Here is a 27418-nt window from a genome sequence, read left to right on the forward strand (position 1 = left end):
TCGAAGGTTGTTTGCTGAAAAACGATGTATTGGAGCAAGTACAGCTGCGCAGTCAAATATCTCTGAATGTTTGCGTAGTCACATCTGACATGGGCTCCGCGAACCGCGCAATGTGGAGGGAATTTGGCTTTTCAAGTCACACAGATTCTTCGACATTCGACAGTTATGTTCCAAACGCCATCCGTGCATGAATGGCAAGGAACTTTTTTTCATGGCTGATCCGGCTCACGTGCTGAAAAACCTCAGGGGCCAACTCTTGAACTCTAAAGTTTTCACGCTGAGTGAGGCCACAGTGGCCAAAAATAGCCTGCCTTCTACAGAGGTTAACGTGGAATATGTTGAGGCGGTACTTGAACACGATTCTTAAAGAGAACTGAAGGTAGCGCCAAACTTGTCCGAAGTTCACACCAGCACACGCCACTTCACCAAAATAAAAGTTGGTGTTGTTGTACAGCTTTTTCGGGAAGCTCCTCTAGCTATCCGCTTCCTTTAAAGGAAGGGTTACTAAAACGGGAAGCGGAAACAACAGCTTGGTTCATGGAGCTTATTTCAAAGTGGTATGCACTGATGTCCTCATGGCATCCAGCAATGGCGTTAGGTCACAGAAACAAGGCCAAGTACACTTAAGCCCTAGATACATTGCGCATAGTAATAGAAACAGTGAGAACTACGAAAATGGGCACCACATCACATTGCAAACCGTCGCAAGCTGGCCTGCTCATATCAACTACGGTTGTTGTTCGCCTCCAAGGAGTGCTCCTAAGTGACGAAAGATATGAGTTTTTTCTTACAAGTAGACTGCTGCAAGACTGCTTAGAGAATCTTTTTTCTGTCGTGCGGCTTATGAAGCCGGTTCCCAGTGCCTATGATATCAAGTGCGCTCTGAGACTCGTGAGCGTAAGCCAAATTTTGCATACGCCGCGGACGGGAAGGTACGAACTTGATGACCGAGAGTACCTTGTAGACCTGCTATCCCAGGGGAAGAAGGCCTATGTCAAGAACGAAGTTGACAAGATTGACAATTCTGAGATTATGTTCACTGAAGGATTGTCGGCAACAGAATGCAGTATTCTGTTTTACCCCGTAGGATTCATGTTGAAGGGAATATTGAAGTCCGTGAAGTGCGCAAAATGCAAAGATGCTCTCATTGGAACTGCGTGCGACGAGTATGCTTCACTGACATCACTGAAAGAGTATGTTTCGGACGGAGACAACCTTATATATCCGAGTAGTGGAGTGATGAAAGGCCTGAAAAACTATGAAGAGAACTTTACGGCCATCAACTCTTGGTGCACACATAAAATAATCACGATGAAGTCGCCACTTCATTCACTTACAGCATACCTAAGCAAGGCACCCCACTGCAGCCTGTGTGTATGCACGGAGCACAAGGAGGGTATATACAGAATGCTCACTGAGAGGTACGCACAAATAAGGCTGCGCATTATTCTTTGACAGTTGCCAGCCGATAGTTTGAATAGGAATTCCAGCAAAACTTGTGCCGGCGTCAACCTCTCGTAAGACATCGACACACTAAGATCAGCTGTATGCCCCAAATTAACTAAAAAGTATGCCTTCTGTGCTGATCTGATGCCAATATATATACGTTTGCAGTTGTTAAATACTTGTTTTTATCCTTCACTGTTTTTGTGTTTGAAGGGTTCCTTCCCGTCTAGTCTTAACTTATTACTTAGGTCGTTTTTTTTTACTCGTGCACAATCACTGTGAAGCAACCAGTGACAGTCCTGAGAAAATTCTGTCATGGAGTGCTTTATTTGCATAATTGCCTCTGTCAGCATAGTATTTATGCATACAAATAAATGACCTGTACAATAATTCTCGAGTGTCATGTAACTTCAACTTTTTGAGCACGCATAATAATGGTAAGAAAGCTCTAATTTCATTATAGCTGGATATATGAATTTTTCATTGTGGATAATGACGTGCCGTGCATTTGTTTAGAAGCACTTGTGCTCTTACGTTTTTGCTGTATTATTACCTATTTTAGTTACTTATTTTATTTCTTTATTTTTAACACAAATGTTTTGTTAAATAAACTGTACTTAGCATGTATTCTCTCGTGTTACATATTCTTTGTTACTTCTGTGCAAATGAACCTTTTATAGTTATATCCCTAGGTATTCTTTCAAATTCTCATTGAGCTATGAACTTATCGAGCTTTTTGTGTATCTTTACATCCTAGATATAAACTTTTTTTGTATGTTGCGAACAATATGCTGTGTATTTGTTGTTTATTATTTATGTATAACTGGTACAGAGGCCTTTTGTCAGGTATTGTTATACCTTTAGCTTCTGTACCTTTCTTGGTGTAATTCAAGAAAAACGAAGGATCTAAATCTGAATACTGCCCCTCGGCACTTCATCATGTGTACAATGCGTATAACGCAATTTATGATAAACGAGCAAAGTATAAACTTAGCAAAAGAAGCCGTCATAACCACGCTTCGGTAGCTTTGGAACACTAAAATCAGCGTTTTGCGATATATCTACTGCTGCTGCTGGCACGCATATGACTGCTTGAAGCAATTATTTGCGTATTTGAAATGCGGAGTTTACAAGGCAAATAATAAGTGTTTATACTTGCCAGAACTCTCGTTTGCGGCCGAAGGAAGAGGATTCGTTGTAAATAGAACAAAGTCTATACGTCAACATCTAGAGCACAACACATGCATATGCTGTCAGTTTATATGAAGTACATCATTCCCTTAATAAACAATTAGTTAACAACAGCACTAAAAGCTGTCCAAGGTTCAAAAAGGAAAGAAAAAACTCACAGCGCGGGCTTATTTCTGGACGTTTCGGCGCACCGCAAGCGCCTTGTATAGCGCCTTTCGCATGCTGTCTAGCTGCGGCGGGAGGCGCAATGGCGGCCGTCGTAACTGACGACGCGCCTGTCCTCACCCTCAGCGGAGCGCACGGGCAGCGAGTTTACAAAGGCGAGGGCATAGACCCACCCACAATGCACTGCGCCAGGCGCTCTTACGAGGCTTTCGGAAGCTGCGCGCTCATTGGTTCGTGCGTGATGTCGTCAGCAAACATGGCTGCGCCCATCACGATGCTGCAGGCAGCTGCCAGGCAAGACTTCGCGCGCGCTGTGTTTGCTGAGGCGATCTTTATTGAGAAAAACGCCTTCCGAACATTCGGAGGGATGCGTCGAAACTTCCAAGTGTGCCGAGAAACGCTGTGAGCGTGCCTCTACCGAAGCTGCACTTCACTGCCGCCGGCAGTGATGGTCCGCTTTCAACGACTGCAGCTGACACCAAGAAGTGGACCGTCGTATCCAGCAAAGATTAAGAAGACGTCGAGATGCTGGTCTCGGTAAGTTCTTTTTTGCAGTTCCGAACAGAGCCATAAAATGCTTGCTTACGAGACCGTCAGTCCGCTCAAGTTCGCAAACAATGCTCGGGCAGGCACAGCTTCGGTTACTACGCTACCCACCGCGAGTACGGCTATTGCTACTGTTGCACAGTGCATTTAGTGCGCATGGACTTCAGCGGAATAAATTAAACCACAACAAAAAGAAAATTAAACTGCAACGCACTGCTTTGAGTGTTTGTCGAAAGCTATAAAATAATTTAAAAAAGTACGAACGCGTTACTTGAGGTTTCACCGCAGAGCTGCTATGTATTTTCTTAATAACTTCTTAATTGGATTGCTCAATTTCTGACTAACCACTCTCAGTTATTTTTCGTTAACAACGTCAAATCTAACTCGCTTCCTGTTAGGTCTGGAGTGCCACAGGAATCTGTCCTTAGCCCGCTTTTGTTCCTAATCTACATTAACGACTTACCTAACAATTTATCCTGCAACCTTCGTATGTTTGCAGATGATTGTGTCATCTACCGCAAAATAACCAACATTTTTGATCAAGCAGCACTACATTCATTCTTCTTATTCTTACGATGTCAGTGTTTCATCCCTTAAAAATGAATCCGGTCTATTAAGTCTTTCCCTTCGCCGCAGAATTGCTACGTGGTCACTGTACCACAAGTTGTATCACAGCTCACTCCACCAACCACCTTACATCGCTCCCGCCGCACGCATTTCTCCCCGCACTGGCCATCCACTTCAAGTCTTCCGACCCCGATCTGGCACCTCAACATTTTCTGCATCATTTCTCTGCCGCGCCGCCAAAGAATGGAATGACCTTCCCCACGATGTTGTTTCAATCACCTGTCCATCACGTTTTATTCAAAGTGTGTCAATGCTTCTGCAATGTTAACCTGTGGCTTTTGTATCTTTGTTGTACAACCCACCCCTTATGTAACAGTCCCCCGTGGGGTCTTTAAGGAAATAAAGTGAAGTGAAGTGAAGTATTTTAGGGAAGGCATGTAGGAATCTTTACAATCGCGTGCCCAGAGTAAGCATCATGTTGCAAATCACTGCAGTTAGTGTGGGAAAGAGTGCACTGTGTTCATCAAAACTGCAATCCGGAATCGATAACGGTTTGAGCTTGCAATCTTTACACGTAAATTAATTGACAAATGTCCTGTGAATGAAGGTAATAACCAGCTGCAGCTAAGTTGCGCATAGTGTTAAAAAATGCACCCTCCTTGGCATTCCCTTTTACAGAGAATGCATGTTTGCCTAAGGCAAATGAATTATGATTGTGTGCCGAGTGCACGCGACAGGGAGTGCTACACTATCTGTAAGGCTGTGAATGAACAGTTTATAATCAGTTTGCAGCAACTTGCTGAGAAATTCCTTGGGTCCTTTGGAACACTGCTAGTTTTGGCTCCATGAAAAAAAGAAGAAAACATCACTTCACCTCAGGTTGACAGGAAATGTTTGATTTGTACAGATTATGCTAACATTATTACCATAATTATACTCAAAGGTGAAACTAACAAAATGGCACAATGATATGCTATTGACACATATTTGTTATACATTGTTTAAAAAAACATACTAAAATTTCGGTGATCTTGCAAAAGTTAGTTCACATTTTTATTTCTATGCAGACTAACCTTGGCCTCTCGTACAAGTTGCTAACAGGTGGTATCTAAAAAGACTGCACATAATACAGAGACACATTATCTTCTTGTTATAATTTCTAACTTCTTTAATTGATACATCAGTCCTCCTAGTTTCCTATGCTAGAAATCATTTGTCTTTTGCAACTGCGTGAGCTTGCTTTACTTCTGCACCACTTGTTTTCTAACCTCCTCGGATGATAAAGGGGTACTAACTGCAAATTTTTTTATTTTCTTGCGTGAAATGAAAGGCCCAACCTTCAAGGATCTAGAATACGTACTGCAAAATGCGAGTGCACTCCGCAAAAGTAATAACACAATCATTTTAAAAGTTAGTTTCTTTGTCTACAGTGCCCTGACATCGTAACACAATATGAGCTCCTCGGCATGTGCTTGTGCGAGAAATTGTGAAACTCGCTCGGCTGCTACGCACTGTGGCTCCATTGCCAACCCACAAGCAGTCATTTTGATAGATTTTGTGACGCTGAGTGGCCGTTTTGGTACCTGATGTCATCACAACTAGCCAGATTGCAGCATAAATTCGCTAGAATTGCCTGATGTGCCACGGGAAACCTGACTTTAATATAAGAAATAATATATCTTATCATGGTTTTATTTGCTTCTCACTTGCTCAGAGTGATCTTTGTATCAATACAGTTTGCATGGCAGGGTAAACTCACCTTTGAAAAGTGGTGTCGAACTCCTTTAGAATGTTGGCTGTGGAGGCCAATTCGAAGGAGCTATTGCGGCCAACGTATCAGGCAATCTTTAAATGTGCCTGCTGGCTTGCCATTTTGACAAAAGAGAATGGCCCTCTGTGACTCGCTGCTGAGTTTCGCAATTATTTTATCGCTAGCACCAAGTCCTGAACCTCAATTCTCGGTACAGCTGTATTCTGTTTTTTTGTCGAAGTTCCTTTTCACTCTTTTTCTGTACTTAGCTTCACCCTCTTTAATTCTCTCTTCTGTCAGGCTAATCATCATTTCAACTCACAGCCATGTTGGCTGGTAAATATGTTGCCTTGAAGGAGCAGTCAAAAGTCCGTTCATGAATGTTTATTTTTGTTCTTGTTTTTTTCCCCACTCCTGCAATAGCTCTATTGAGGCTGCAGTATGTAAAAATGCATAAGAAGTGTGCACCCAAGAGATGCTTTTTAGGACTGTGCACAATGAGCTGCGTCATTTAAATGCAGCTCTTTCATCCTTCTGGGAAGTCTGAATACATGCTTAAGTATTACAATATGTCTTAATTAGCTGGCTTCACTAGCCCATTAACTGCTGAATGACATGGAGCAGTAAACCTGAGAGCAATTCGTTGTTGGTTTACCCGTTTATTGGGTTGATGACTCTCTGAATCTGGTTGACTGTATCTCTAATAATGAATTTTTGTTAGACATCTTTTAGTGAAGAAAGGAAATCATACTGTTGGTATTGCTTTTTCTGCTTTTGCTGCCACCAACCTTTTACAAACCATAACCTTTGTATTTTTTTACGAAATTCTCCTAAGTCCATAGGTGACCTCTAACGGAGCAGAAAAGTGTTGAGATTGTACCACATGTTGAGTCAGCTGCCTAAACTTTACTTTATTAATCTGGCACTCATGATATGATTATTTTGTTGTTTCTTCTTTTATGCTAGATCATATAAACTGCTTGGTTAGCTTCATGTATGTCCACTGGATGCCGTCATGACCACTTAAATGACAGCAGTTATGATAGAGATTGAATATTTTTAATTAGTATCAGTGGCACTGCAATCAATCCTGCTTGTGTCAGTTTTAGAGCTTCAGTTTCCTCTCAAAGCTTGACAGCATTTACTGTTTTACACATCAGCTTGTGGGATCTCCAATACAGACACTGCGCCACCGTCTTTCGTGGAAGCTTCTGGGTGCCTTTAGGATGGCCAGTGCTTCTTTCTTTGTCGTCGTGCAATTCACTCTCGCTTTGTTAAACTTGTAGCGGTGCCAACCAACCACGCAAAGTTAGAAACTACTTGGCAGTCTTTCATCTCGCTATTAGAGTATCGCTCTTATTCACTATTGTGATTCATGTGCATTCAGCTTGAATGGTAAAGCAGTCCAGTAGAATAAATACAGGATTATGTCCCATAATTTTTTAAGAATGCAAACCTCTCTCTGCTTCCATTCCTTGCGTTCAGCCTTTGATTTAGCCACTTGTGCAGCTGTCGGTTTTGTACTTGATGCTATGCCATCTCTGTGACTTGCTCTGTGATCTTGACACACCTAAATGTGAAGACTTCTTCGCATGCAACTGTCCTAAAAATAACTATAAATGTCGCTAGACAGCAGGTTGCTGAACTCAACATTTAAAACCATTTTGTATTATCCTCTGCAACTTCTAGGCTGGCCTCTGAAGCAATGTGGATCAGTGACCGGAGCTGGGATGCTGCCGCGTACTGCTGCTCGGCTCAGTGTGGACAAGTACTGCAATAAGGACAGCATCCGTCTTTGTGGACTTTTTCTGAATGCGTTTATTACACATAATTTCTCATTCTGCTTGACAAGAAACTCTTGTGCAACATAACCTTTGCTAACATTTGAAAATGTAAAATGAATCCATGAATTGCCAGTGCAAACCTGCTCCCATGGAGACTTCATATTTACATTGAATAAAAAAATCGCAAATACAGTTTGTAGTGCTGGATGTTTTCGCCTTCACTAAACCTAAAAAAAGTAAAATCTGGTCTGTTAGGATTGCTGCAAGCACAGTTACACTGCAGTACTGTCCGTCATCAGAGGTGAAATCAAAGTTGAACCCACCTCAAATTTCGAGGGCTGGGTGTACTTTACACTGCGCAATGACTTCAACTTCTAGCACGTTCATAATCCTTGAATTGAAATGCTTTCTGCTGGTGATATTTTAAACTATTAAAATTCCATAGGGTCAGCCATTCGGCCTGTCCTGTCAATTTGTCTGCGGTGTTATGGCTATGTAGGTCAGTCGGTCAAAAATGTGTATGTGTTGCAAAATACGTAAACGAATACGGGTTAGTATATACAGAAGGAGGTCGCATAGCACAAGGATTAAAGGCTCAAGGCTCCTGTGAAAAATATACATGTTTATAACTAAAAAAAATGACAACTAAAAAGTGGCAAGTTATTATAATATAAATAAAGGCAAGGCAAACTTGTAATGTAAATTCCAGCTAAAATGGTAATAAAGCAATCTTCAGTAATTGTACGTGGCTATGAAGAAAATGGTGGTAGAATATTGAACAAAAGGGACTTCAATTAATGATACACCAGACATTCCAAATCTATTTAAAAGTATTGAATGGCAATTGTTTAGTGCATAGTGGTATTGAATTCCAAAAATGTATGGCAGCAAATATGGTAGTGTGTTCGCCGTAGTTAGTGCGTGTATGTGGTAGTAAAAAATTGTTGTTAGAGGCGAACCTGGTGGGATTAGCGTTTACCAATTGAAATTTTCGCAAGACATTGGCTGTTATGGAAGCGTTAAAACACTTATATACAAGAATCCTCAGTGTATGTTTGAATAAATTACACACTGTTAGTACACTATGTTGCTGAAGAAGCGGGGGCACGCTGTTGAATAGAGTACTGAATGTTAGGATGCGAATGGCTTGGTTTTGGAGACGTTGAAGTGGGAGGATATGAGATGGATAGGTGTTTGCCCATGACGCGATGCAGTAGGTAATATTGCCGCGACATAGTGCCTGCATTCAAACAACGCGCCCATCACCACGCGCACAGGGACATACATGCGCGCCGTCTAGTGTTGCGCAGAGACGATGATGATAGCACGAGAACCCAGCTGGCCCCTGCTGATGCGCGCCACGTGCTTGGGACTCTTCTTGAAGAAGCAGAAGAAGAAGACATCTTTGGAGTTCTGCTGTAACGTGCTACGACCATAGTCCCTTTGAGTTGTGGGCACAGGTTCGCCCTTTAATAAATACGTTTTATTACACCCCGAGTCCTTCAACATCGTTACAATATGACTGAGGATAATGGCGTAGTGTAGCTTAAGCAAAGTTGAAGCATGGTCATTTTTTCGTAATGTTCTGATACCATGAGCTATCTTATAAGTGAAACGTGATGATGGTACTTTAGATGAGCATCTAGGAGTACTCCCAAGAATAGTGAACTTAGTGGAACAAAGATTTCTGTGGCTCTTGATAGTAATAGCCGGGGTAGGTAAAAGAGCATTATGACTCAAATGGAAGATAATGAACTGTGTTTTATTTGTGTGAATTCTTAAACCATTAGCTGTGCACCAGTTATTTAATAATAATGGTGTCCAAGGACTTCTGCTGTGCAATTATAAGAGCTCTTTACATCATCCCATTGCTAATCTGAGAAAATGGGGACCACAAGCAGGCCATTATGACCAGCACGTCATTGCTGTGGCGTATTCAAGACCACAGCCCTACACCAAGAACGTCCATGTTTATTTCTACCGCTCGTGCCCTCCTATTTTTCTTCCTCTTTGGTTTTACGGCTTGATGTCGCGCGGTCGCAATCATCCACAACAATTGCCTCATTTGGAAATTTGTTTAGAAACCTTCACTCGTTCACCATGCTAGACAGCTTGAGATGCAAGCTGCTTTAAAGATCAATGGGCTTTATCACATAGTCTCCATCAATAGTGGCACTTGTGTACTGCTCTGCTTCACCAAATGAATTCACAATAAAACAAAAAAGGTAGCTGTTAGTAGCAGACTTCATAATTTTGCAGTTGTACATCTGCACATTTCTAAGAAATGAAATTTCAGCTTTCTGGATTTATAGATGTAAACACCTCTTGGAGAGACATAAAAACTAATATTGTCACGTGGCCATGATGTTGAAGACTGCAGTAGTCGGCGGGGTTGAGACCAAACTTTTGATTTTTGCGAAACATTGCCTGAAGTATAGAAAGCCAAACAACAAGCAATACATTGTCTGCCCTAATAGCGGTAAACAGTGCGTCGGCCATCAATATTCTGACAAGCAGTACAGTGCATCTGCTTTTATACAAGTGCTATCGAAAATTCTGGAGTTATTGCTGGTGGCTGTATAAGCACTAGACTATTGCGTCCTGTCCACAAACTTAACAGTGTGATATCAAGTTATCACGGAGCTCCTGAAAAACTGCTGGGCCGAGTGTTGCTTAGAGCCTTTGCGGGTAAAACCCGACTTTATTGAAATAAAACACACGTGGCAATACACATGTACTTAGTTGCCAGGCTTGTCAATTATTCGCTAAATTTATCCCAAATAAAAGGATATTTTTATCCCGAAAGGCCAAAAAAAAAACCTCTGAATATGGCGTGTTGTGCTGCATGTGTTTTTGCTGTGAGAGATATATAAAGCAATTCACATACGTGTATTCACAATATACGTGAACTTCACATTCCTCAAGCAGTTTGCAGTGGCAAGTAATTTCTTAATTTTCAACACATCTTCTGACAGCCCTAATTAATCTTCTCATATCCAGAATTTTCTGGCAAAACAAATAACATATCACATTTTCTTTTTTTATTTCAGGACAACATTTAAATGTTGATGTGAGGTTTTACATTTGTTTTTATTATTGTTTTGCCCCAAAGCACTCAGAGTATGTAAGCATTTGACTCAACTTGAGCCAGAAAACGGATGCTTCCAAAGCTTCTCAAAAAATACATTTTATCGATACTAACAATTATAATTTCTCCAAGTTGCCACTTGTTATTTCAGCAAACATTTTGCCAATGTATTGGCAGCCACTGCATTTTCTGTTTGGCATGCGCTGAATATTAAAATGTACTTTTTTGTAGTTTGCTTAGTTAACTTTATTCCTATCTCAGTAGAACTATTTTTCCTGCCTGGCCTTTTGTTTTTATCATTATTGCACAAATAATGAAGTAATAAAAAAGTAAGTTCTTATGAACAGGCTTATGCTTAGCTAACTGATGTAAGCTGAGAGTAAAAAAAGATGTGCAATAAACTGATCCTTCTTGCTAATGGACGGCAAGATTAAAAGCAACTTTCACCAAATACACTTATGTTTTTACTTGTATTGCATGTCATGAATTGGCATCACTTGTAGCCAGGTGCGTTTTCTTTTTTCCATTTACATACCTTGAGGCATGTGCAAGGGTGTGTTCAATGAGAGATGGGATACAGCACAAAAAACAAAAAGCACTCGTGATGTTTACAGATGCCCAATCACATCCACACAAAAATATGGTGGGTCATTGGTAGACGCAACACTACTAGGGGTGTGCAAATATTTAAATAACGGACCAAATAGCATTCGCTAGTCAAATTTAATTTTACATACATGAAATACCCAATATTTAAAAAATAATTAGCCCCAATGGGACAACCCTGAAGCAGCAAAACATCTGATAAGCTGAAGGTTTATTTTCTTTTTGTAATCCCTGAACTACCACAATAAATGCAACCCAAGTAGTGGCAGCACTATTGATTATATAATCATTACTAGATAAAGCATTTTCGCCGCAAACTGCACTTTCACTCTGTTTTTACTGTGGTGGAACTGCATCACATTAATCCTTTCCGGTTTTCATCATTGAAGTTAGGGACTATGACTGCATTTAGCTTCACGAATAAAAACACATGCCAGTAAGTCTTTCGCTTACGTAAATTGCTCTTACAGATACAGCTTTCAACACTTGATTTTTACATGCTGTCTGTGCCAGGGTATAGGTTGTTATAATTTTGCCTGTTCCAATAAATCTTTAGCTGAATGCATGGTGTTCGGTTCAAAATTGTTTAGATATTACGCTGAAATTTTACTTAAAAGCTGGAAACAGAGTTTTAACTGGAATAATGGAGTTGCTGAGGCATTTTGACATACAGTTGAAAAGTATTTTGAAGGCTCTGTTTGCTGCTGTATACAAGCTTATCACAGTTTTCATAATTGTGGTATTATTTAGTGACAGCTTGTGAATATTTATTTCAAATAAATTGTTTTGGAGTTCTAGGAATATTTTAAAAAGGTTTCCTTTCTATTTGGAAACTATCAGAAGAGTATTAGGTTACCTTAAGCGTTATTTTTGGTTATACCGTTATTGGACTCATATTGAATTCGCTTTTGAAATTTACTACTCTCAAACCACTTGATTGCGCGCGTCTGTAATACAACAGTGTTCATACTGTCAATGTTTCACCGCTCTACGCGGATGCGGCGCGGTGAAGTGAGCGAAAAAAATCGCTGGCTTGAGGCGGGTTCTTTACATGCACAACATACAGTAGATTTCGAAGTGTATTTGGCCTAGAGGGAATACGCTGTCGCCCGCGTCCTTCTCTTTTAATAATAGCACAGCCTCTCGCTTCTCATGTAAACAGAATTGCTTGGCGTGTTGATAGAGTGACACTACGAAGACATTCGTTTGCAGGTCTACCGAGAAGTTGCTACAGATATTCGTGCTTCTCATTTCGCATCGCTATCATAATCAGTAGCTGTTGCATTCACTACGAGTAGCCTAAGATATGCCAGAGTGAGCGCAAGCTGAATGATCGAGTGACGTGCGCGACGTAGGCACTCAAGTGCTCCGAAACCGGCTTTTTGAGCTGCTCCAAATGCTTATCGAATTACGATTATTGTTATATAGTCCGTACATCAACTCTTCGAACCGTCATCATCCATTTTTCACTGCATATCTGCGCCGACTTCAATGCTTTCGGTGATCGTTGCAAACGGAGCGACGAGTCTTGCGGCAGCGTCGACACAGGCGTGCGCACAGCGTTTCTGTAGCACATTGGTAGACCCAACTACTTGATGGCACCGTCTTCCCATTCATCGTAGGCGGTTTGCCAGTACGCGTGCAAGCGTCAACTTTGTTCTCGCTTTCGTCGCGGCGTCTTCATCAGCTATGCCCCCGCCCGACACACGAACCCCTGCAGCATCGTCCTGGGCGCTGCCATGTTTGCTGACGACATCACGCACGAACCAATGAGCGCGCAGCTTCCAAGAGCCTTGTAAGAGCGCCTGGCGTAGTGCATTGTGGGTGGGTCTATTCGCTTGCCTTAGTAAACTCGCGCTCGGGCATCAAGGCACCCTAGTTATATAATACAAGAAGCGCCATCTATGGCCGGTTTGGAGACTCAACGAGCGGTGGTTAAAAACGATCATTGGGACGAATGGGTAACGCCCTAAAGTGCTGAGCCCCTAAAAAGAATCTTTTTTCGCGCTGCAAGAAAAAGAAATCCGGCGTCTGGCGTCCTACTTGCATTCATTTTTTTTTAAGATTTTCTGTCTGCCGTGAGGTCACGCCAATTCTTTATGATGCGCAAAATTTTGTCAAGGCAGATTCTCGATCGGCAGCCCACCCGTAGACCGGTTGAAGTTAACAGCTGTTTCCTGGATGAGTCAGAATTCCGCCGAAAATCTGCTTATTGTAATTGATTGTAGTCGATTTTGAGGCTTATTCGCCTCTAACAAGAAGTGCAACTTGTGAAATTCGATGTGGTGGTTGTTCTGCCCCATGTGCTCAGTGATTCTGTTGTTTTGTCACTGGAACTGGGGGACCTCGTTTTGATGTTTCCAGTCTCTCGGGGAAATTCTTTGCCCCCCTCCCTCTCCCCGAAAGAGGCGTCAAAATAAACACTGGTAAGGAATAAACCGGCCCATGCACTTTCACTTGGGCAGGTAGCCTTTCCTCTGGGCACAGTAAGAACAGGTGCTGATAATCAACCTGCTACAATCCACGAAGAGCATGTCTGTACAGTTACATTGTAGTACAGTTTTTCTTGACGGATTCTGCGGCCTTCTTGAAGCTTTGTGTGGCGATGGCCGAACCTTCCCCACAGGGAGTCAGCGTGTTCAAAAAAAATTTTACCCATGATTTCCAGAAAAAAATTCGATTACACACGCTCATTTTATGTTCATGCATGGCAGACCACCAACTGTCCGATGCTGCATCAAAAGAAATAGTTGGTGCCAGCTCTGAAAAATGGCACCTACAAGATCAAAAAGTAACGAGTGACGTGACAAGACGTTACCGAAAAATGGTAACGTGAGTACGTCACCTGCTACAATTCCGAAATTGTAACGAGTGCGTTACTAAGTTACTGAAACAAGTAAGGTGCTACAGGCAACGGCGTTACTTGTTACGCGCTACCACCAAAACTGGGAAATACTGAAATCACCATAGTCATACACAGTGAAGTCTTTATGTTGAAGACCACTGCATTTTTTTTCAAGCATTGACAATATCCAGAAGTGCTATCTAATGAGACACCGAACTCGCCGGATTTATTCATGGGGCCTTGCAACAGTATTTCAGCATGGTCATAAAGCGCTGCAGATCGCTACTGCAGGCTCCTGCGAGCACGCGATGCAAACATCACAGCACAGCATCTGGCCTAAAACTTACATTTATTTTCGAAATCAGCTAGAAATCATTCCTCTTGTTTTCATTTTGAAAACAAGTGTATACTTACCATTGATGTACGTACACTAATGAAATAAAAAAGTATGCTTCCTTGAGAACGCAAAAAAAAATTATGCCAACGACAGAACACACGAGTTCTTGAAAGGTATCAGGAATATCTCAAACATCCCCGTGTCTAACAATAAAGATACACTAGACATCAACGAAAAATTGTTATTCAATTCACCGCGCACGTGATTTCCTTTTATTCTTTCAACTAGCTTCTTCAACGCTACTAGTCATTTCAGGGTTGATCGTTGCTAACAGCAGCAAAGAAGGAAAATAAACTTCTCCCCTTAATTAGGCAAAACATCTTTGGTTAAAGCTTTCAAAAGCGAAGATATATTTACTCTGGCATTCCGGCTTCGACTTTGACGCCTTATTCCCAATTAAAAGCCAACTACGGTGATTTTTACCCTGCCAGGATAATGGTGTTTTTATGCTCCCGAGACAGTCTTGTCACGCGTCTTATAGCTGAAATGCCCAACAAAGTCGAAAATAATTTTTAATCTGCGAAAAGTCGCAATACCGAAACCCAACCAAGTGCACTTCTACGTGTAACATTATCCTTTGCCTTAACCTGCCTGCTTGTGCATTAACTCCGCCAAATGGAGCTACCTATCCATGTCGTTCAAGATCGTTCATGTGGTGATCGGCTAAAACAATTACGCTGTTATGGTGAATATATGGCAAATCCTGTGCGGCCCACAACGCAACATCCCTTGGCACCTATCCCACACCCACCAACACGGAAAAGGAAATAGAACGCTCAACCAAGAAAGCACCGGCCAAACCCACACAATTCACGCCAGACAAGCAGACGTTGCAGTGACACATCAGTTCCGTCATTTCCGCCAGGCTAAAAATTGGCAGATCCTACGTACCGTGGCAATCGATGATATGGGAAGCACAGATGAGGAAGGTTGATTTGTCACTTTAAAATCCGCACAACGCCACGTGGTGGAAGTGAGCTATGCCACACATGACTTCGATGGCATGATTATTAAGTTTGGATGTGTCATTTACCTTCATCGTCCATTCACGTAACGTAATGCTAAGTTTTGTATACGCGAAACTAGCAAAATAGCCGTGATTGCATCATGCAGGTGGTATGTTGTAATGTTCCTAACGTTCTTACATGACACGCATGTCATAAGTATCATGTTTTCCCCAGTCATATACCTTTTTTATCGATAGATGTCACGCAGCACCAAAATTGGCATACGTGAAACCACCATCAGCACAGTATAAGCGTACCATGTAGTCATGTTTTACATGACACGCATGCAATAATTATCATGTTTGGAGGTGTCATTTACATTCGTCGTCCATTCGCGTCATGTAAAACCGAATTTGGCATATGTGAAGCTAGCAAAACAGCCGCGAGCGCGTCACGAGGGTGGCATGTAGTGAGTATGTTACATGACGCGCATGTCATTATTACTATATTTGGGCGTGTGCTTTACCTTCGGCGTACATTCACATCACGTAATACGAAATTTAGTATATGTGAAGCTGGCGAAACGGCCTCGACCACTTTATGAGCTTTGTATGTTTTCATATTTTCACATCATGTGCGTGTCATGAGTATCATGTTTTCACCAGTCATATAGCTTCCTCATCCATTGACGTCACGTAACACCAAATTTGGCACATGCCAAGCTAGCGAAATGACCGCGAGCGCGACAGGAGCGAGGCTTGCAGTCATGACCTACATGACAGGCATATTATGATTTCCACGTTAAGGTATGTGTTGGCCATGCAGCTATGTCATACTATACCAGTTTTGCAACAGCTTATGTGAACCAACAGGTTATGCTGAGTAACTCAGGGGACGAATTGCAACTCATGATTACGGAGTTGGACAAGGAGAGCAGAAAGGTGGGTCTTAAAATATTCTGCAGAAAAAGAAAGTTATGTACAACAACCTCGGAAGAGAGCAGCGCTTCGAGATAGGTATTAGTGCACTTCAAATTGTAAAAGACTATGTCTACTTAGGGCAGGTAATAACCGCGGAGCCGAACCACGAGATTGAAGTAACTAGAAGAATGAGAATGGGGTGGAGCAGATTTGGCAAGCACTATCAAATTATGACAGGTAGATTGCCACTATCCCTCAAGAGGAAGGTATATAACAGCAGTATCTTGCCAGTACTTAGCTACGGAGCAGAAACTTGGAGACTTACAAAGAGGGTTCAGCTTAAATTGAGGACGATGCAGCGAGCAATGGAAAGAAAAATGGTAGGTGTAACCTTAAGAGACAAGAAAAAAGCAGAGTGGATTAGGGAACAAAGGGGGGTCAAGATATCATAGTTGAAATCAAGAAAAAAAAAGGACATGGGTCGGGCATGTAGCGCGTAGACAGGATAACCGCTGGTCATCAAGGGTGACTAACTGGATTCTCAGGGAAGGCAAGCAGGTTAGGGGAAGACAGAAGGTTAGGTAAGCAGATGAGATTAAGAAAATTGCGGGTAGAAATTGGTAGCAGCCAGCACAGGGCCAGGTTAACTGGCGGAACATGTGAGATACCTTTGTCCTGCAGCGGACGTGGTCAGGCTGCTTCTGCTGCTGCTGCTGCTGATGATGATGATGTAAACCAAACCACCGCAAGAGTGGCAAAACCGTAAAATGTAAATCATGACTAGAGACCAGATTATAGGCACACGCCTATTTCGTTCATTGCGTTCCTATCGTGCCCTTTTGACGTATGTGCAGAAATTGGAGGTTGAGAAGGTTGAGACGGGCTTTTATGGTGTTTTTATACTGCCTATAAATGCCTATTTTGGGTGTTCGTGCCTAAATGCCTATAAGTGCCTATAAATGCCTATTTTCCCAATGAGCGCATATATGAGCACTATTCAAGCCCAAACTTAGTTTTCGAGCATGGCGTGAAACCGTTATTCATGTGAAAAAAGCAGCATTGATATTTCCAAACACTATAAGGTTCACCGAAGACAAAGCTGACATGCTACGAACGGTCGGAGGAGGAGCTTGAGGAGTGCAAAAGATGCTATTTCAGCACCCCTCAGTGGAAGAATGTCTCAGCGCCTGCAGGGGAAGGACGAGAGAGCATTGAAGATGGGGTAAGAAAATAAAGGTGACATCTATGGCCGAGGATGTGGCGACCACCTTCTACAAATAGTTGTCCAGTGTCCTGACTGAACTGAAGAACCCCTCTGAAAACCAGGGTGTTGCGGTGGGAAAGGAAGAGCAGGTTTTGTCTAGGCAGCCGTGGGTAGCTGAAGAACGAATGAAAAACCATGGAGGACCACTCATGGAATGCTCTTGTTAATTCAGTAGTGGCGAAGGTCGCCAGATCGTCATACTTTATACAGAGAAGCCTGAGACAGGCGATGGCATGTTTACAATCAACGGTGTATGTAGCATACATCCACCATATGCCTAAATATGCTTGTTCCGTATGAGATTTCTTGTCATTTGTCTTTAAGTCACAAATTAGCAAACATACAGAACAGTGCTTCAATATTTGTCCTAAGCCATTACTCAAAATAACAGCTGCAACAATATAAAAATTTAACTTGGGTGGGAATTACTATATCATCGCGTTGAACTAAACTGCGGTTAAAGCTCCTATGTTAAGCATTTCATGCTACACTCACACTGGAAACTGAATGTACCTACAGAGTCATCTACGTGCAATGGTAATTAGGGTTTTAGAATGTCGTGTCAGATATATCTTTTCTAATAATTCGTTTTTTGTTAGTTTCATGACAGAATGAAATGGCCTATAAAGAGAATAATGTGTGTTGTGTCAAAGAAGGCGTGTTTTCTTTGATATTGTAACCCATCTGCTGCAGCGCCTTCAGGTAAAAAATGTGATGTCCAGGCGTATTTTGTTTTGTTTGTAATTTACTTTTCAAGCTTCTCTCTCTAGGTGACTTAATAAGTTGTTGTTAGAAACAAGAAGTTCTTGCGTGCCCAATGAAAAGCGTTGTACCATGGTGATTTTACAAATTGTTTCTGCTACTGGCCACTGCAGCATGATGCGAAGAGGCAAGCTTGAATTTCCTGCCTCTCAACCATTGTAGTCATCGTGAGCCGTATTCCTTCCTTGTTTTTTTTTCTGTGTCTGGGCTGGAAAATCACATGAGGCATACGCACCATGCACATCATGCGTAAGCAAAGTCATGCACGCATTCCGTGCCCCAGCCTACTCGTGAATGTGCACCATCGATGTTGTGTTGTTTCGGCGTTTTCTGTCGTGTATTACTCGTTTATGAGGGATGAATCACTCGGTGCGCGTACTTTTGTAGAGGCTGGCCAGGACCATGTATTGTGACCATGATAGTAGTAGTTGTAGTAGTAGTAGTAATAGTAGTAGTAGTAGTAATAGTAGTAGTAGTAGTAGTAGTAGTAGCATGTGTGATTTTACGTAAAAAATCACGATATAAATATGAAGGACGCCGTAGCGGAGATCTCCGCAAATTTTGACCAGCTTGTGTTCTTTAACGTGCACTTACATTCCACAATACACGGGCATCTACTTTTTCGCATCCATCTAGATGTGACCGCCACGGCCACAATTGAACCCGCGGCTTTCAGGTCAGAGGCGAAGCACCCTATAGCGACTGGTTCTACGAGGCAGACACTAAACGAGCTCAGCATTTATTCATTATACTGATTTTGAAAGGGCAGTACAAAGCCACAGGAAAAAGAAAGACACAGAGACAAAGAGCGCTGTTTTTCTTTTCTCTTTGGTTTCGCGTTTCCTTTTCAAAATTATACGAAGCAGCTAGCCCAAATCAAAGTACTCCTCATTCATGCTACACAACAGACACAAATTGCACACGCCAAGTAGAATAATGTCAAGTGCAACGCTCTTAATGAGGTACCGTTTAGAGTGAAGGATATAATCAGGAGATGGAACATTTTTCGTCTCTTTTTATAAATACTGCTAGCATTTAACGAAGTTCTTATGAAGAGCGTACAGTATGCGACGTCAGCTCACCAATGTCAACGTAAAGGAGCGACGTAAAAACAGGACCATTCCTTGCTGCACGTCATTCCCTAGATCTTGGAGCGCACGCTTGTGAGAAGGGCAAGCGGCATTCATTAGAAATATGAGCGTTTTTCTGCGACAAGTAAACTTGCAAATCTTAACAGGAATGATGGGGAGTGTCCAGTGCACCATTACGCTTGTCAGCTCGAAATGCCCAAACTTGGTGGGGGGTCCTTTAGGTGTTCATCGATAGGGGAGAAATCGGTCCTACGCGATAAGACTTAGCATGCCTCTCTTCTGGGTACTGGTAATCTGGTTATTTGCTCCTGCACAGCCCTTGCCAGTCACAACACAACGAAAGAGACCCATGAGAGTGTTAATTGAATGATGGACACTTGACGCGTGGGAAATTCATGCCTATGTTATATCCTTGGTACTTTACTTCTATCCTAAATATCATCTTTTTTTTGCTTCTTGCTGTAGATACAAGTAATCGAAGTCGTTGTTTTGGAATATTTGAATTTGTAGAAGTTTATGGTGTCTATGGTAATGATTTTGAGGGCCTAAAATTGTCTTTTACTAGCCTGTCACTGGTGCCTGAAACACACTTTTTAGTGCCTAAAATCCGGCCTTGAATCATGACATTTATGACATACAGTTCAAAATTTTCATTATGACTTGTCGCTTATGCTCGTCATACAGTTATGTTATGCCATATCAATTTTGCTACCGATATCATTATCGAAACGGCCAGGAGAGCAACAAGTCATAGGCGGCTAGACAGATAGATAGAAAAATTGATAGATAGATAGATAGATAGATAGATAGATAGATAGATAGATAGATAGATAGATAGAGTTGCTTTGCATTTAAAATCAACGTTCCACACTCATTGTTGCCATCAATTCAGACAAGCGAGTTGAGCGTTTAGAGGCAATATATAAAATTCATTTGAAAAGAATCTGCGTAACTCTCAAGCCTGTGATTCGGCGTGATTGGCGAAAATGTGCGAATGAACGTACCCAGTGAGTTTCATCAAGATCAATTGAGTTTACTGGAGTTGGCTTTTAAGGCAATGCCGAAAAATTATGAAATGATATGCCATGTAAAGTATCAATAAATCCACAACTTCCCGAAATGGCCACGTTGCTATAGAAACGTACACTGGAAGCAAAGAGTGTTTCTGCAACAGGTTTGCGAGGTGTGCGCCTAAAAAACTTCCGATGCGTGATCTGTTCCACTGGAAGATTTATCTTGGTGTGATCCGAGTTTTGGCGCTAGGAGTGGGGTGGCCATTCCAAACCTGTCCTTCTTCTTTTGTCACCGCCATGTCAATTTATAAACGCTTTCAGAAAACGAATCAAGAAAGCATGTTTTGCTTAAAGGGGCACTCGCACATCCGGTAATTTACATAAGGGAATTGATGATACTCTAAGCATGACCGGAATTTGAGAGGACATTCAGAAACAGTTACGATTGAACAGTTTCACTTTGCGGCTACTATGGAATCTTTCCACGAAAAATTTTGCCCTTCAGATGAATTATAGTGTGTTAGGGTCTGTAGAGAGTTCTATCAAAGTGGAAATGCAGCGTCACTTCTGTGCCGTACTCACTTGGAACAGGGCATGAAGAGCGCGTTCTCGAAGCACATATCCGAGACACGGTCGGGCTGCAGGCAACCCGCACGGCAGTGTTGCCAGCTGCTAAACCGGTTAGTTCCACGGTTGCAAAGCTGGGTGCGAAGCGCCGTGGTGGGGACGCACGTCAGCTCTACAGGGTCGTAGTGGAAAACAGTTGTCGTCGGTCGCGTACAGTACGTATAGTAGTAACGACTGCAGTCTTGCCTCCGCTAGAAATAGGACAACGATTCAAATGGCTCAATAGGCAGGGACGCGAGTAAAACTGTGTTCGTAAAGCCAACGCAGTCACCAGTTGTAGTTATATGCAATTATAGGCACGTATAAGCCCTGAGTATGAATGAATTGTCACAGTTCCTTCGGGAGTAGTCTCAATAGCGTTGCAAGGCTTTTCGTAACTCGTTTATTTAACTCGGTTATGTGGTGCACCTCGGCGTCCACGAGCGTACAGTCTTTCGCACATAGGGGAAATGTCATAGCACGTGGCATCGCGGTGCGGTCATAATGCGGCCAGCGAGGCAGTCACGCAGCGGCAGAAGCTGGCATGTGCGCAAACGTTTGCGGCACGTAGTGCTGAACAGTTGAACCGGTTGAACCACGACCCGCTCACTGGATTCCGTGCCGACCGGTTGTGCCCTCGCGATCTCCGACTGCCCTCGCGATCTCCCTCGCGATCTCCGACGTCAGCGTAGCTCTGGCTGACTGGGCTGACCCTACGTCATCTCCTGACGCCGATCTCCGACGACAGCGAAGCTCTGACCTACTGGACTTGCCCTACGCCATCTCTTGACGCGGACAAAAGCTTTCGCAAGTGGTGCGCCGTCCTCGCACTCCTGTGACCATGTTTCCATCTCTCCTATCCCCAAGATATGTCCTCGCTCGCTGTCTAAGCGCATCTCTCTCTCTCTTTCTCTACTTTTATTTCTATCCTTTTAATCCCTCCTCACCCATATCCCCTGTGAGCTACTGTTGAGGTGTCGCACCCTAATGCAGACAGTTAATGGGCTCACTTTTTTCTTCTTTTCCATTTTATAACCACTTCACTTCAGTCGAACTACGTCGTCGGCGTCGGCGGCGTGCGCTGACCGCATTGTCAGGCAGCGGACTAATTTCATCGTTACTTTGGGAACTGGGCCGCTATCACTCATTGTGTTACTTAATGTACGCCTCACTGTACCGTCCAATATGAGCGCCGTCATCGCTGCCACACGAGGCATTAAAAAGAGTTGGAAGCTTCGCGCTTGTATTTCGGTGCCAGCGAGTGGGAAGTGCGTTCAGGTTGTTATTTTGTCGTATAGCATTCCTGAACACGTTCTTGTTTTTTTTCCTGTGTTGAACCTTCATAGAAGCACGGAACTTGATGTATAGTGCTGCGTTTTTCATCACCGTGAAATAAATACCACGCACGGCACGTGCTCATTATGGTGCTCTTCATCACAGCGTGCTGCCGTTCACGAACAAAATACTGTTTCTTGGACTGATTGGTTGGCATCGCACAATGTTTAGTACAAAATAACGGTCAACTTCCCGCTGCAACGAAGAAATCAGCAGGTTGCCCGACAATGTGCCCGGCGCGCACCACTGCCGCATAAAATTCGGTTGAACACCACGCTTTTCAAGCGTCTGGGCATGTGCGATTTGCGCACGGCGCGCGACTGCAGCGGGGATCGCACCGCGATGCCATGCGCTCCGAGATTTCCCTAAAGTGTGAAACAGACTGCCCATAACTTAAAATGATCATGAGGGTGAAGAACGCGGATATTGAAAGATGTGCCTTTTCTATAAGCAAATATGTTCGTAATAAATTGAGTAATAGTTATCTACATGAGAGCTGAAAATTATCTAAGTTCTACGCCATCTTACCACATTAGAGCGAACTTTGTCTTCCTAGAAAAAGCACGGAATTCTGCCTCTGAATAACATTTTTTTCAAGGGTATCTCGTTTCCTTTTTAGGAACGCGGACCTGTCGCGTAACTCACTTGATAATTCCGCACCACAAATTTGGCCGCTCTTACATCGGCTGTGAATGGATGCACCCGTGTCCCTAGAAGGCTCGGACTGTCTGGAACTCCTACATGTCTCTTAATGTACATGACAGAGTGTATGATTCCTTCGGACACCTAAATGACATCTGGAACCAGTTTATTTCACTTGACCAGTTCATTCGTGTTGAGGACAGCTGAGTTGGTAACTAGCTCTCGAGTAATACAACAGCGGTAACAAACTACCGATATAGTGAGAGCCTGTCGTCATCAGCACAATGAATATAGATTTCACATAGAGACGTGTTGCAGGACGGATTGTGCAGTGCGAGAAGTATACAAAATATATTAATTACAATTGTTGGGATTTGACATATCAAAAGCACCATATAACTATGAGAGACACCGTAGTAGATGGTACCGGAAATTTCGACCAACGGGGGTTATTAATCGCGCCCCTAATTGTGTGTACACGGGCCTCGAACATTTTCGCCTCCATTGCAAACGCGGTGGCTGTGGCCGGGATTCGATACCGCGACCAGCGGGTCACCAGCCGAGTGCTTTAGCCACTAGAGCACCGTGACGGGTAGAAGTATACAAATTCAGTATGTCATTATGGCGATCAATTAAGTTATTAAGTTCGCACTTGGTTGTTGTTCGCATGGTTCATTATGGCAGCATACTGCTGCACACACACACACACACACACAGATATATATATATATATATATATATATATATATATATATATATATATATATATATATATATATATATATATATATATATATATATACTAAAGAAGTTTCTCCAATCAATGGGCCAAACATCCTTGGGAAGAAAAGAGACAAAACAAAACACTTAGCGGTTGTCTTAGTTTTATTTCCAACGGTTTTGATTCTTGCGAAGATCGGTCCACCGGTCGACACCGTTGAAAATAAAACTAAGACAAGCGCTAAGTTCTGTCTCTCTCGATCTCTCTCTCTTTTTCTCTCTCTCTGTATATATATATATATAAGGGAAAGAAGTGTATACCTAAGGGCTCGTTTTTCCGTGTTTTGACACAATATTAATGAGTTCTAACAGACAGTAATGCCAAGGAATGTATAGGGGAAGTTATTAGAACCAATGGAATGTAAATAAGAAGAAAGAAAAGTGGGTGAAAAATAACCAGCCGTGAGCAGGAATCGAACCTACGACCTTCAAATAACGCGTTCGATGCTCTCTCTCTCTCTCTCTATATATATATATATATACATATATATATATATATATATATATATATATATATATATATATATATATATATATATATATATATATATATATATATATATATATACATATATATATATATATATATATATATATATATATATATATATATATATATATATATATATATATATATGTGTGTGTGTGTGTGTGTGTGTGTGTGTGTGTGTGTGTGTGTGTGACGTAAGAAGGCAGGGATGGTTAGTAGAAGCAGAGAAGGAAGAAGTCAGAACGGAATAAACATGGTGTATGAGCCCGGCCACTTCAACGATTCATCATAGCGTCACACGAGTCGACAGGATGAAGACCTCGCAACCACTTCATCGCCCGGCCATCATCATCGAAGACCTCAGCGAGACGCAGTAACCGAACGCGGACCACAGAAGAACGTGGACCACCAAGACCACCAAGCATCATGACAACAGCATCAGACGACCTTGACATTCCTAAGTACACCGGATCAGAGGACGATGGGCCTGTACAGGACTGGTTCTACCTGTTCGAGCTCCACGCTACCGCTGCATCGAGGTCGGAACAGGAGATGGTTACGAATTTCAGCGACTACGTCACCGGTGAGGCATTTAAGTTTGACCTGACCCACATATTCGAAAACGAAGAGTCATGGCGAAAGATCAAAGAGGGGATGATTACCCGTTTTATTAACTATGACCAAGACCTACTCATTGCCAACCATCTAGAGACAACCGCACACTATCGTCAATTTTCTAAGCAATTCTCAAGCATTCGAACGCCCAGCGCGAATCGACAAGTGGCTCAAGACAAAGTGGCACATGCGTTTACTTACAGAAGGCCATGCGTATATTAGGAAAAACCCAACCGTCAAGCGCGTCTCCCTTCTACACGAAAGGCGGAATTTCCGAAGTCATCGCTTCAGCATATTACACGAGACGTTGCTCAACCACCTGATGCCCTTCACTCTTCGTCTCGCATACGTGGTCCACCACCTGGGTTTTCGTCACGCGGTTCTTCAAGCAATCCTAACGCTCACCACTTGCCTTATAAGGACGCCGTATTCATGGCAGATGACCTGGCGCATCGACAAAATACCCTGTCAAGCCCTTCTTCTTCCGTACGGTTTCATGCATCACCGTCCGGTGCACACACCCTCGACAGTCCAAACAAAACAGAACGCTCAGACGCATCGAACGTCGCACGCTACCAGGCGCAAGGACCACTCGCAGTGAACAGCAAAAAATAAGCCCCTGAAGAGCTTCCTGTCATTTATACGGCACCGCAGAATTGCCAAAATCTGCAGTTCAAACCTAGTAATGCCATGTCACCTGTGATGCCCACATGCAGAGCTAACCAATTCATGAATCGAACAAATTCAGAAGTACATGATACATCAAACCTCGTACACAGTTGTCTTTCGGAAGCGTGCGTAATGAACCACGTCGCCGAAGCCTCTGAAGAGCCTGCTAGCAATGATGATGCATAACCAACTATGCCCGACAAGCGAGACACCAATTCACCAAGCATAAGCTGTCGACAGGACACGTCAAACACCGAAGGAAATGAATGCCTCATTCCGGAAGGGGTGCCACTACAGCCATCTCTTGAGCAGCCTCAGCAAAGCAAGCAAAGCCAAGTTAATAAACCCATGCTACAACGAGAGAAACTGCAACGAGGACATCAACGAACGCAAAATTCAATGGAAGCGTACTCACCAATAAAAGAACATCGGAAAATAAGATCTCTAAACCAAAAACCAATTCAAGACGTCCGGCACTTTCGCACAAAGAAAAGTCACCAGAAACACTCCCTGCACCTACTATTACACCGACTGCACCACCACAAAAAACGCCGAGAAAGACGCAAAAGCACTGCTTGCACTCCGCCAGCACTCAGGCACTTCGTCACAGTCTGTCAAAAAGCTTGAAAGCAAGAAGCACCGGGATTGCACCATTGACGACGAAAAATACAACCCCGACGACATCCGAGCTGCCGATGCAACAATGCGTTCCAACCTTGCTCAGTCGCCAGAACAGTTCAAGCAGTATTGTCAGTGTTCATGTGTAGCCCACTCTGTCCGGAACGCAACAGTCAAGCTCATCCACCAGAGTCGTCATGAAAATCGCCGGACAGCTCCCTCGGCCTTGAAGATTTAGTGAGATTGTGAAACTCTTCTGGGACGTGAAACTGTGAATTTGGCTATTATTTTGTTTATTCTCTGCAATTTGTTGTAGCATGTAACCGGTGCTATCTTTCGGGGGAAGGGGAATCCTGTGACGTAAGAAGGCAGGGATGGTTAGTAGAAGCAGAGAAGGAAGAAGATGGTGTATGTATGAAGCCAGGCCACGTCAACGATTCATCATAGCGTCATATATATATATGTATATATATATATATATATATATATATATATATATATATATATATATATATATATATATAGATAGATAGATAGATAGATAGATAGATAGTTTATTTTAACAGTTATGCAATGGAAAGCGTGGTCTGAGCTGAGGAGTGACGCCGCATCCTTGCTCTCTTCTCTCCATTGAACTAACGCTTTTCCTTTCTCTAGAGGTGTGTGTGTGTGGCTTCAACTGCGATGTGGTTGTGAGTAGCCAAACCTCAATGGCAGCAACAAATTACTTTGCTTTTCCCGTTTTGCATAACAATATTGACTGCGTTCATTTACTCAGATTGCTTCAATCGTAATACAAAATGCTCGTCGCACAGTGCGATGAATGCCACTTTGTCAGTACGTTCGTTACAGGAAACTTCAAAATTTGATTCGCGATCACATTGAGAAAACCTGTGATGCCGGTTCGTTGAGCAATTGCGGAATTGTGTGTGACATTGTGTGTTTTTATGAGGACTTCTTTTTTTTAACTGATTTAGGTTTCAGAAAAGTGCCGCCACTGCATAAACCAAAACAGGAAATGGGGAGACTTTTACATAATGAAGTTGCGCCATTCTCATGTTCGACATGATAGCTCGCGGTTTATAAAATACCCGTATTTATCGGCATGGAAGCGATTCTAACGACGACACGGAAGTTCACTGCATCCTCTCATGGTCAATTGAAAGGATGTAGCTTCCTCCCTGCAACCATTCTTATATAAACCAACTTAATCCTGTTTTCAATAAACCTCGAAATTGTGTCAGAACAGTCGCTCAAAAACACATTTCGTCCAATTGTAAA

At 42.6% G+C, this 27418-nt stretch overlaps 1 protein-coding gene across 1 annotated transcript in view; it reads right to left on the reverse strand.

Annotated features, from left to right (window-relative positions):
• Positions 1-27418, reverse strand: part of LOC119160902 (uncharacterized) — a 41244-nt gene that overhangs the window by 12804 nt on the left and 1022 nt on the right. The window contains exon 2 of the mRNA XM_037413174.2: positions 20965-21200. Within this exon, the coding sequence (XP_037269071.2) occupies positions 20965-21200 (236 nt within the window). The remainder of the gene's footprint in view (positions 1-20964; positions 21201-27418) is intronic.

This window comes from Rhipicephalus microplus, chromosome X, assembly GCF_043290135.1.
Source record: "Rhipicephalus microplus isolate Deutch F79 chromosome X, USDA_Rmic, whole genome shotgun sequence".
Lineage (NCBI taxonomy): Eukaryota > Metazoa > Arthropoda > Arachnida > Ixodida > Ixodidae > Rhipicephalus > Rhipicephalus microplus.